Raw genomic sequence first — 13,041 nt, 5'->3', positions numbered from 1 at the left:
CTCCATAAGCTCTTTTTCCTCTCCCACCCCCATTCTGGAAACTGCCCGGTCCTGTATCCCCCGTGGCGGTAGGAGTGAAAAGGTTAAAATCTACCGTCACAAAAAATCCCGTACCTGCAGATAACTGAATCCGTTTCCTGCTGGCAGTTTAAACTTCTCCAAATCCTTCAAACAACGGATGCTCCCATCTATGAATAGATCCCCATCCTCTCATTAGAATATGCTCAATGTGGTTCGCGCACCTGAGGGGGCTGAAGGCAGACGGGGCTATGCTTCAGGAGACGCACCTGAAGGTGGCGGATCAGGTTAGGTTGAGGAAGGGGTGGGTGGGCCAAGTGTTTCATCGGGGCTGGATGCAAAAAACCGGGGGTGGCGATCCTGGTGGGGAAGAGGGTGTCGTTTGAGGCGTCGAGTGTGGTGGCAGACAGCGGCGGGAGGTACGTGATGGTGAGCGGCAAGCTGCAAGGGGAGCAGGTGGTGCTGGTCAATGTATATACCCTGAATTGGGATGATGCGGGTTTCATGCGGCGCATGTTGGGCCGGATTCCAGATTTGGAGGTGGGGGGCCTGATAATGGGGGGGGGGGGGGGGGGGGGGGGGGGAGAATTTCAACACGGTGCTGGATCCGCCACTGGATCGATCCAGTTCCAGGACGGGTAGGAGGCCTGCGGCGGCTAAAGTGCTGAGGGGGTTTATGGACCAGATAGGAGGGGTGGATCCATGGAGGTTCGCGAGGTCGAGGGCCAGGGAATTTTCATACTTCTCCCACGTGCATAAGGCGGTGGTGGCAGCTACCCTCAAGATTTGGGGGCAATGGAGGCGGCACAGGGGGGAGGTGGGGGCCTCGATGGGGTCCCCGATACGGGAGAACCACCTGTTTGTTTCAGGGAGAATTGATGGTGGGTTCCTGAGCTGGCACAGGGCAGGTGTCAGGAGGCTGGGGGACCTGTTCATAGACGGGAGGTTTGCGAGCCTGGGTGAGCTGGAGGGGAAGTTTGGGCTTCCCCCGGGGAACACCTTTAGGTACATGCAAGTAAGGGCGGGGTTCCCTCTGCTGCCGCCGCGTGGGGTCCAGGACAGGGTGCTCTCGGGGATATGGGTTGGAGAGGGGAGGATCTCGGAAGTGTACTAGATGATGCAGGAGGTAGACGAGGCCTCGGTGGAGGAGCTGAAAGGTAAATGGGAGGAGGAGCTGGGTGAGGAGATTGAGAAGGGGACGTGGGCGGATGCCCTAGAAAGGGTGAACTCCTCCTCTTCGTGTGCGAGGCTTAGCCTCATACAGTTTAAGGTACTGCATAGGGCTCATATGACCGCGACAAGGATGAGTCGGTTTTTTGGGACCGAGGGCAGGTGTGTTAGGTGCTCAGGGAGCCCACAAACCATGTCCACATGTTCTGGGCATGCTCACGCTGGGGGAATTTTGGAAGGGCGTAGCAAGGACGCTGTCCAGGGTGGTAGGATCCAGGGTCAATCCAGGCTGGGGACTCGCAATATTTGGGGTTGCAGTGGAGCCGGGAGTGCAGGAGGCGAAAGGGGCCGGAGTTCTGGCGTTTGCGTCCCTAGTAGCCCGGTGGAGGATTCTTCTTCAGTGGAAGGATGCGAGGCCGCCAAGCGTGGAGGCCTGGGTCAACGATATGGCGGGGTTTATTAAATTGGAGAGGGTGAAATTTGCCCTAAGGGGGTCAGTGCAGGGGTTTTCCAGGAGATGGCAACCATTCCTAGATCTCCTGGCAGAACGGTAAAAATAAAAGGTCAGCAGCAGCAGCAACCGGGGGGGGGGGGGGGGGGGGGGGGGGGCTGTCTCTTTTTTTTTTTTTTGGGTTGAATATCTGTTCTTTGCCCACGACGGGCGATAATTTATTGTTTCTCTTTTGTATGTACCTGGGGGGGGGGGGGGATTCTGTTCTTTTTGTTCTTAGAATTTTCTGTTATCATTTTCTTTTTTGTGAAAAGGTGAAAATTTTAATAGAAATTATTTAACAAAAAAAGAATATGCTCAATGTGACTTCAAAAAGGCTTTTTTTGTTTCAGATTAATTTGATATACGTCCTTATTGTTGATTCACCATCAATCTGATGGATGCCAATTTCAAGGACTGAAGGCTACACTGAAAATCATGTCTGAAAGTACACTTCAGCCAGGAGCAAAGTCAAAGTGTCAATTATATAATGATATACCCAGACAATTTTCCTCATGACTTAGAATCCCTACATATTCAACAGAATATTTCCTTTGGCACATGTGAAATTTTAAGCTCAGAGCGATGGTGTGTGGAAAAAAAGGAACCAGGTTCAAGACAGAAGTCCAAGGCTACAGGGAAGTCCAAGCCTACAAGGAAACAATACAATTTACAGAACAAGAGCCAGATCTGATCTTTACAGGTTCCTTACTAGGCCAATCCAAAACTAATACAACTGCACTACTTCCCACAACTTCAGATGTGTGCGCATTTTTTCCTTAATAGATGCAATGGTCTCAACTAGCCCATATCTACACACTCTGGACTTAACGATGCATAAAGAAATGGGTCGAATATGCCTCCTCTACGCAGTGATGCATTTAAATTATGAGCCTCCATCACCACCCCATTTAGTAGAAATTGTGTTCCCAATGACTTGTCAGAATTTCTCATGGTTAAGCAAAATCTAATTAAAAAGACTATTTTCTCTAATATAAAGAAAATCCTATTATTATCTTAAGTCTCCCATTATTAGTTCAGTTCCTCATCCCTGCATCAAAAAATGTAATAAGTACACTACAGGGGAAAGCCAATCATCAGGCATGCACACATCTTTGCCAAAACCCCTGAAGGTCCTGCATTTGGCTGTGGCAACAGTGGATGTGTTGCACTGGGTTGAAAACAAATTCACCTTCAAGGTTGCTGACAGGAGGTTGCTGACAGGATGCAAAATGTCCTGTGTAAGCCCTTTCATCAAACTGACCATTTCATTTTTTCATGTAGTTAATAAGGAAACATGTTTTCAGAAATCAGTTGTTGCAAGCCATTCCCTGGAGCTGGTTCAAGAACATGTGTTTCTACATGCAGGGCTTGGTACCAAAGAGTGCTGGAATTTTGAAAGACACTAAATAGAGCAGGCACCAAACATACTTCCTCCAAATAAAATTAAGCAGTGAAAAGCAGAGAGGTCTTAAAAACTCTTTTTTTTGTGCGAGTCAGGAAAAGTAGAGACCAGGAAGAGCTGCAACTTGGGCTTTTTTTTTCTTCTTCCTCCCTTCCCCCCTCCATAACCTATCTGCTGCTTGACTACTCAAAATCATGCCAACCAGCTGCAACAGGATGTCCATTTAAGTGTATAGTTTGCCAATTACATAATAATGAAGGTATGGTTTGTTACCGATTGCTCAGGGAATTGGTGCTGCTTTGGCAACATGCACGTGTAGTCTGGCACTATGGATAGTGATGGTAGAGGCTCCAACTTTCTTCCCATTACATGGCTGAACTGGAATCTTGTTGGAAGATTTGCAAGTTAATAATCAACCTGTTTAGCAGAGTTATGAGCTCTCCTTCCTTGGCCATCAAGTCCTTGGGTGGAACCAGAAGCCAATGTTTCGGAGTTGGATGCAGGATAGTTACCACTGCACAAGATCTCCCAGTAATAGAAGCATGACTGTAAATGAATGGGGCCTCCCACCTGCAAGAATGGGCAGGTGTCCCACCCACTGCCTGCTCACTCGTGCAGTTACATTCTGCACCCACTTGTTTACATGGATTCCTTTCTGGTAACTTCTCTAAAGCGCATCCTATAACTTAATCAAATTCTTCTGCGACTCCTGCATTTGGAGTGCAGCTATTTCCCTCGAAGTGAAAATACTGTCCAACATCTTGAAACTAACTCATGTCCCTGAAACAAACAGCTTGACAAATTAATTAGCATGAAATATTATTTATTTTGCACCCCAAACCAAAATCCATCTCTTAACACATTCTGGTACTTGAATGAAACACTGCAACTAACCAGATCAACTGGACCATTTTCCCCATGACCTGGATACCAAGATTAATTTCAACATAAACAGAAATCTCTTACAAAATGATCAAAAATACTAATATAATCCACAAGTGATCTGGAACAAACCCTTTGACATGATGAATCAAGCTCCATTTGTGGAGTAAGAAGTCCAAATCTCTAAATATACAGGCAAATCAAGATTAAATTGTGAGGTATACCACATCTCATTTGAGCTGCACATGGGGAATCCAGGTCATAGCAGAGTGCTGGATAGGCTGCGAAAGGAAAACACAATTCACATTTCATACCGGTGCTCGAAGAATCCAGCCCAATTGGTACAAGCTTACAACTAAAATTACTACCCATTTGAACCCCATCCAGACTTTCGCAGTGATAAAGTAATGGCTCTACCGTCCATCCATCCAGTTAGCATGGATTCAATAGTTCCAAAAAATAGCACTGTACAAGAAAATCACAAATTTCACTACTGCCGACCTAGATAGCCTCATTTGAAATTTGATCTCTGGCTTTCAGCAAGTAGCTGGTCAGCACATCAACAATTGCCATGTTAGTTCTTTATTGCATACTGCACCCCAACCAAGTGGGTAAACGCCAAGGTTCTGGTGGGATCAAAAGTACCTAGAGACCAACAGTGTAGGCAAATACAGCAATGTAAACACTCAGCACCTCCTGGAATCCACTTCCAGCATTGTCCAGAGTCCAAGTCAGCATCCACTAATATGTTGCAACCAATAAAAAATTACAGGAAAACAATGCAAAAAATATGAAGTTGATAGACTTTGGAAATTCTGGCACAAAAATACCATTTTATTTTGTCACGTGAACACAAATTGTCCCTGCAGGCTAAAAATCATATTGCAGTACAGCTTTGCAATGCAATCAGCCAACATCTTTTAGCAATGTAGGGAAGTTTATCACATGTTATCCATACTTACAGCTCAAGAAAGTACCTCGTATTGCTAGACATATGCACAAATCCAAAAAAAAAAATCAATAAAATCATCAAAACAGCACTTATCTAAACATCTGTATGGTGAGCAAAAACATTTTTTTCCAATTTTACTGAAGAATGTATACATTGTACCAACAGCTTTTCCAATGAACTACACACAAAATTGGTTACAGCAGAACTATGCAGCATAAAATGCTTTCAATGCAATTTTGTACAGCAACGGCTGGAGCCTTTGGATTACCAGGCTAATTTACAGTACTGCTACTTACAAACGCCCGTCCCCAATTCCTCTTTCTTGCATCCCTAATAAAAATGAAATCTAATTACCAATAAACTAGTTGCAATGACAAACTAGAAAGTGACAGCATTTTGCATTAAGAATGAGCAAACTGCATTCCGATTTGGATGAATGTGCATCCCAGACATGCAATAATCAGTTTTAAATTGGTAATGAACATAAACATCTACAATAAATGGCAACATATGAGATTAGATACCCAGTACTGTTCTACGACAAAGATAACCAATTCAGGAAAGAGGAAAAATGAACAAGTGTCAAGTACCAAGTGGCATTTTCTCTGGACAATGTAATTAAAAACTATTATAACCAATTTATCATAATGTCCACTCATGACTTCGTTATCAGTGGCACTTTTAGCAACTGGAGATTTATCTCAGCATGAATGTCAATAAGACAGTTTTCAAAATGGCAAAATATAAAAACCAGGACCAAACTTAATAGGTCCACACCATTATCTTTAAATTCGAACAAAATGAGTATCTGAATATTGCTTACTGGTCAATATTAGGGGATTAGCTACCATGGTGAATCATTAGGTGTACTACCTGGTGTGGTAATAACCCATGCGGGCCGTAGGTATGATCCCTCTTCTGTGCTGTATTAGTTGCAGAGTGATCACTCAATTCAAAAGAAAACTACCCAATGTTCCCACCAGATTCCTGACTGATGATCCCTTCTGGAGGATGTGCACCTGATCAGAGCAGGCTGAATTTTCTTCTCTCCAGATGGGTCAAATAATCTGTGAACACCATTGGAGGTTCTAGTTAAAAATACACATTTAGGCGAGTTGTTAGAGGGTAATTGCATTTCTGGAAGTATACTCTAGCCTGTGCTGATGTCTTTCCGGAGAAAACTGAGAGCAAGATAAGCTAAATGGTGTTTTTTCTATATCTGTAATGCACAGTTGAGAGAGATGGTTTTGGACAGATTAAATTAGCAAGGTCCAGCACAGAATGAACACCCATGGACAATAAGATACTTGTAAAAAGTCTGGCAGAGTATTAATCAAAATACGAAGCACAAAAGGTAAACCGATAATTACAGACTTGGTTTTTTTATTGGGGAGGTGCAGGGGTGGTGGTAATAGAGAAAAAAAACAAATTGTTTTGTAAAATAAATCATCCCATGGATTTTGAGTGACCTGCAATTTTGAAGAAATAGATTTTTGATTTGCAATGATACATGAATATATTTACTTAAAAATACTCCTAAAATTGCAGGACATTGATTGCATTTCAAATCTTTGGACAGCCGAGTAGCTTTCAATATAGTGCACTTCAATCATTCATCCAAATCACAATTCTGGTATTAACAGCATTTCAAATGTATTTTGTCAGTTCACGGACAAACCTGATGCAACATTCCATTGCCAAGGCAGAGGGAAGTTACAAAATACACTTTACAGTAGATACCAATAAGCTACAGCTACCATGATGAAATCCACTAAACAGATCATCTTATAAATAGAAGCAAACACTTCTGGAGGTGGGGAGAAGACAGATAAAGAGGATCCTGAAAAACAATCAGTTTCAATCAGAATGGAATAAAATGTGATGATGACCATGATTACACATCATTGAACAGACAAAATCTGACCAATAGACAGAGCTGGTGAATCCGTAAAGGTGTAAACATTACAAAATGGTGAGGTTAGGAGTTTCTTTAAATTGCAGACGTGCAGAGGGCTGTCAATACGTGGAAGGCTATACCCAGCAAGTGATGGAAGCAGGGAATCAGTAATGACTTTAGAAAAAAAATTGCAAGAAACAAATGGTATGGGGGAAAAGTGCAGTAGAACGGGACTAAATGGATGATTCAGGAGAACCTGTGCAGGCATGATTGGTTGAGTGGTATCTTTCTGTATGGTGAAATTATTTCATTCAAGTCCATTATGTGCAAGATCATTGCAAATGTCCCACCTTTCTCTGTTGGTTTCCACAACCATGAGAAATTTTGTTCAGTTGCAATACTAGAAATTATTACATCACCTCAACATGTATTTCTCCAGTTAACTTTAGCAACTTCATTCAAAACATTCTCGAGCTTCATGATCAGGTTTGGAGTTTCAGTACTAATGGATCAATAAAGTGGCATACTGTCCCAGAAATCCCTGCTGCAAGCTGTTTCAAATCAACTGGGTTTCTTTGAACTTGAAACTATTCTCCTAATCTTTGCAGTACTACATATTAAACTCTCAGCATTAATTCCTATGCAAGCACTTATGCTTCCAGGCTAAGAGTGAGTGCATACAATGTTTCCACTCCCCTATTCAATGAGGTAAACATTTAATTGTGAGGTGGAAATTCATCCAATTTGTTTCAGTTGCAATAAATTTAGCTGGTGGGAGGTTTCATCATAAATAAAGTGACAGATAGTTTACCCAGAACATTGGGAGTTACAACTTCAGAGGACACATTTTTAGTAGTTCTAGGCATAAACTAACAACTGCATTTTTCCTCCACGTAGAATGAAATTGATTTTGTATCCCTGAAATTTGCTCCAAAATGTACATTTCTGTATTAAGTTATTTAAATTCTGCCCACAAATGTCATTCATACGTAGAAAATAGCTTTTTGAAAATGCCCCACACCAACTCTAAACTACATTTTGCCACATTCATACAAATAAGGTGAAAATAAATTGCAATTAGTCCCCATCACTAATAATGCAACCTCTACTGACCCAGCTACCCTTTTGATGAATTTCAGAACATTTACAATTCAAATTTATATAGTCATATAGCTTATTCAAAAATTAATAAAAACAGAATATTGTAATGTAAAGTCCAAGCTGTCTGCATTATTTGATCTTACCTTTGCAAAAGTATTTGCATTCATAGAGAATATGGATCCAATATTCCACAAATATACATTTATATTACAGTCAATAAAATTCATCAAAGAAAATATAAAATACACCCTGTATAAAGTGTGCCTCTCACTGAAAGGTTTGTATACTCGAAGATCTAAAGACTGTCCATTGTTTTTGGGGAATATCTGAAAATTGCATTAGTCTGTAGAGCAATGTTTCAAACAAGAATTTTGAAAACTATCAAAATATTGTCCATAATTTTTATTTTATTTTTTTTAAAACAGCCTCTTCTTTCAAGCACCTTTGGCACCATCTAGTTGAGGCAATTTAGTCTGGAGGTACAGGTACCAGTAATCCTATTCTGCCTCAGTTAAGAAATGCTATAATGCTGGCTAGGTGAATTGGCTACAAAATGCAGGTGACTGTAAAGTCTGAAGCTCTCAGTTCTGCTGGTAAAGTTCATTGCAATCAGACTGCAAAGTGTGCTTGAGACAGAAGTCTTATTTCAAATGGTAAAATTGTTATTTAAAAGGTTTGAGCTTTGAAAACTGTGTTGCAGACATCTTAATTCAAGCCCAGGAAAGTTTAAAAAAACACAATTCATAAAAAAAGCGCATGTTATTTAAAAAAGTAAATAAAGGACAGCAATCCAATAGCAATCCCACTCCCCCATAAATAAACTGGTCTCTTTACTGATCCATTTATTGCCAGGGTCACACAACCACAGTAATCCTGTGGTTTTCTTTTTAAATATACAGCAGGAATTTCATGAGCAACATCACATTCAGCAAAGTGAAAATTATAATGTCAAGCTGACCATAAAGATATCAGCTACCTGATTAATAGCATCAAAAATAAATAAACCCTCAATATTAGTCGTCACTAATGTCAGCTTTAAAAGAAACCCATGCCAATTTGCAAATGCCACAATAAAGGTTAAACACAATGCCAGGCATGCATGGTAATGAAACACAGGTCAGTCACCAAGTTAAACACTTATAATGAATCATTTCAATTGTCAAGGACACTAGTCTTTTTTTGGTATTGGTCAAGGTTGGGGGGAAAAAGAGTAAAGGTTCTCATGTGATGAACAATCTTGGCTGTTATCCTGAAAACTAACATCTGTGTAACAGCCGAAAAACTTGAAAAAGTTATTCGTGGCCACTTGTTTGAAAGCAGTCATTAGTTACACTGGAGGTAGACTGATGAGAATATTTTTCTTTATAAAACAACCTCCTTAGCACTACTTCCATCTATGGAATGTCAAAATGCATTAAGTGGAAAATAGACTTTATAACAGAAATCTTTGTCAAATGCAGGAAGCAAAGCAATTGTTTTAAGGGGAGGGGAATGTCATCAGGATGAAAGCAATCACAAGTGGACTCTCCTGAAACAGTCTCAAATATTCAACAAAATTCTACTACTTAATTTAAAACAGCATTTTGCTTTGGATTTCTTAGATTCCCTTATTAACTAGTTTTAAAAAAAATAAAAATTTTGCTTGCTCAGCTTGAAGATGGATGTGGTGCTACCCTGATTTAAAAAAAAGGCTCACCAGCTATGTAAAATTGTAGTCTAAAACGAGGACACAGAACCACATCATGAATCAGTTTTCCTGCCAAAACTCCTCCGAATTGGACGAGAGGATATAAAAAGAAGGCCGTGTTTCATATCCAAACACACTCCAGTGAATTTTCTGCCTTTACAATTTGCTTGTCCTACTTTTGAACATATTGCACAAGAATGATTCAAACACAATAAGGAACACAAAGTACGCACAACTTTAAACAAAACAAAACTACGGCCCGGTTATGAATCGTGATGTCTCTCATAGAAGGGTCCAATTTGTACCTGTAGTATTATACCCAATGCTTCAGCGTCCAGTATAGCAAGTTGCATCTTTCTTGGCCAAACTATGAAGTGATCTTGGACAGTCCAGCTGGCAAAAGCCCCAAAGTAAATACAGACAAGCTTAGCACAGTGGACTAAACAGCTTGCTTGTAATGCAGAACAATGCCAGCAGCTCGGGTTCAATTCCTGTACCGGCCTCCCTGAACAGGTGCCGGAATGTGGCGATCGGGGCTTTTCACAGTAACTTCATTGAAGCCTACCTGTGACAATAAGTGATTATTATTATTAATAAGTATTTTCAAGCACCATATCAGCTTCCATAACCTTTCAAGCAGGCACCTGAAGGTTACTTTTTAAAAAATAATTTATGGGATGTGGGCTTGCTGGTTAGGCCAGTATTTATTGCCTACCCCCAAGTACTGGAAACTCAATGCAGCAAAGATAGGTAACTTAGAAGCTTCTGAAATCGACAATCAAAAAATAAGACCTGACAATTGCAATTTATAATTCTGCATATAAAGTTCAAGAATGTTTTTTTCTCAAAATATCCAAGTACAGTACATGCCACATAACATATGCAGTTCTACTGTCTTTTGCTAATTATAATTTACTTTTTATATGCAAGTCTAATTTGAGGAATTGTTTCCATGGCAATTCTACCCCATTCAAATATGGATTATGATTTTATGGTAAAAATCACACATTAAAACCTTTAGTGCAAAATGCCTATTAAAATTTTTTTAAATCATTGCAGTACCAAGGATGGAATTTATTTGTGGCAGCCTGGGCAGATTACCATACCATAAATTAGGATTGTCATGGCAAAAAAGATGTCAAACTAATAACTTGGATTGACAATCTACGATTTATAAAACCTCTGATCCTTGACCTGCAGATGAGTCAAAATAGCCAATTGTAGGAAATACATTGTTGAATGTGAAGCACAGATGGGTGGTCTAACTGGGGATGGACAGTCCAGCTGGCCTTACTACAAAAAGGAACAGAATAATCAGATCACCAAAAAGATAACAGTAGTGCACCCATTATCAGTGCAAACAAACCTAGAGTTAGACATCTCACATCACAGGATATTTGCAAACGTTCACAGCAAAACATCTTGAAAGCATACAATAAAAACAGGAAATGTTGGAAATACTCAGCAGGTCTGGCAGCATCTGTGGGAGAAAGAAACAGAATTAATGAATCAGGTCAATGACCTTGTGTCAAAACTGGGGGATAAAATTATTAGCTTTTCCTAATTCTGATGAAAGGTCATTAACCTGGAATGTTAACTCTGTTCTCTTGCCACAGATGCTGCCCGACCTGCTGAGTACTTGCAACAATTTCTGTTTTTATTTCAGATTTCCAATATCTGCAGTATTCTGTTGTTAGACTTTGGACATAGTTATCTATAATGGTTTACTTTTATGCTTATATACAGTTAAACCTCCCTTTAAATCCTAGCATAAACCTCTGGCATTTTAACCAACTTCAATTTCTGAAGCTGTGAAGTCATGAGGAGCACAAACTTTGCCAAGTTAATAACTTTTAACATTTTCTGAGTGCATAATAATGGGGTTTGCCTGTACTTGTATAGTTTGGAAACACTTGCCCCTTTACAACTGTATAAATTCAAGAGCTCCCTTTGAAACTTTTGTACAAGAGACATACTCAAAACTATCTATAAAGTATTCCTAATGTTAATTTGTGTACACGCACACCCACATCAGTCTGTTTGTAAAAGATTAAAAATAGATGGGGGTTTTACAACAGTATTACCTCGTATAAACAAAGAAAGAAAACACACAATATCAAAACTTGCTACTGAATGTAGTAACACCCAAAGTCATTCATGCATATTTTCCTTAGGATGTTCGGCCTTGATGCCTTGAGGTAAAAAATATAAAATCAGTACAGTGGAAAAAAACCACCAGTATTGTCCTTATATAGTGCTTCTGATAGACTTTGAAGAACAATGGCTCATTTCTCTGTGCATATAAATCCTAATGAGCAAATGAGTCATTCAGTGCATTGCATCCTATTCGCTGGTAGGTCTGAAACAGGCTTGGCCCTCGAGTTTTTGTTAAAAAAAATTAGCACTAAGGACGTTTCAGAACGGCACAGTATGCTGGAAAATCGCTGGGAACTTCAGGTCTTATGCAAAATACATTGTATGCTGAGTATCGTGGTGGACCTGTACAGCCTTGGCAAGTGCCAGTGGATCCCGTCCATTGCTCTGTCCAGAAATGTGGCTTCCTTCAGCACTGCAAAGATTAAAGAATCAATTTTTAATATATGTTGCATCAAAAATGTTTACATTTTTGATCCAGTAGATATGTAGGTAACATGCAGATGCTGAACAATACATTATAATAATAATAATAATCTTTATTGTCACAAGTAGGCTTATATCAACACTGCAATGAAGTTACTGTGAAAAGCCCCGACTCGCCACATTCCGGCACCTGTTCGGGTCAGAGGGAGAATTCAGTATGTCCAAAAGCACATTTTTTCAGGACGTGTGGGAGGAAACCGGAGCACCTGGATGAAAACCAAGCAGACACGGAGAAGGTGCAGACTCCATACAGACAGTGAATCGAACCTGGGACCCTGGCGCTGTGAAGCAACAGTGCTAACCTCTGCTATCGCGTCGCCTATTAATGTTCTCTATTTCAAAAATAGTTCTTCAAAATGAAACATTTAACTTAAAAAAATTTTTTTTCCCCAATTAAGGGGCAATTTAGTGTGGCTATGCCACCTACCCTGCACATCTTTTTGGGTTGTGTAGTGAGACCCACGCAGACACGGGGAGCACATGCAAACTCCACATGGACAGTGAGCTGGGGCCAGGATTGAACCAGGGTCTTCAGCGCATGAGGCAGCAGTGCTAACCATTTCACCACCGTGCCACCCTGAAATCCTCATAAAAGGGTTCCAACCATCTAACTGCTACTACAGCATTGCTCTATTGCAATCTCCAAAGTCTCAATCTGCCAATATTGGACTATGTCAGTGCACAACATTGAGTATTTGGAGATTGCAAAACAGCAATGTTGTATGCTAACATCAGGACCAATATTGGCTGATTGCAATAGAGCATGCAGCCAATATTTGTCGAATTTCAGCATCCAAAA

The 13,041-nt window shown here is 40.5% G+C and overlaps 1 protein-coding gene across 3 annotated transcripts in view; it reads right to left on the bottom strand.

The window, feature by feature from the left end:
- Positions 1–4,770: 4,770 nt before the first annotated feature.
- The window catches only part of LOC119967496 (protein argonaute-4), a 119,796-nt gene continuing 111,525 nt past the window's right edge, over positions 4,771–13,041 (bottom strand). For all 3 annotated transcript variants that reach the window (XM_038800150.1, XM_038800143.1, XM_038800160.1), the window contains exon 19: positions 4,771–12,171. In XM_038800150.1, coding sequence (XP_038656078.1) covers positions 12,063–12,171 — 109 coding nt within the window. In that variant the 3' untranslated portion in view covers positions 4,771–12,062. The remainder of the gene's footprint in view (positions 12,172–13,041) is intronic.

This window comes from Scyliorhinus canicula, chromosome 1, assembly GCF_902713615.1.
Source record: "Scyliorhinus canicula chromosome 1, sScyCan1.1, whole genome shotgun sequence".
Lineage (NCBI taxonomy): Eukaryota > Metazoa > Chordata > Chondrichthyes > Carcharhiniformes > Scyliorhinidae > Scyliorhinus > Scyliorhinus canicula.
Note: the sequence above shows the minus strand (reverse complement) of the source record. Positions and strands in the feature narration are given on the sequence as shown.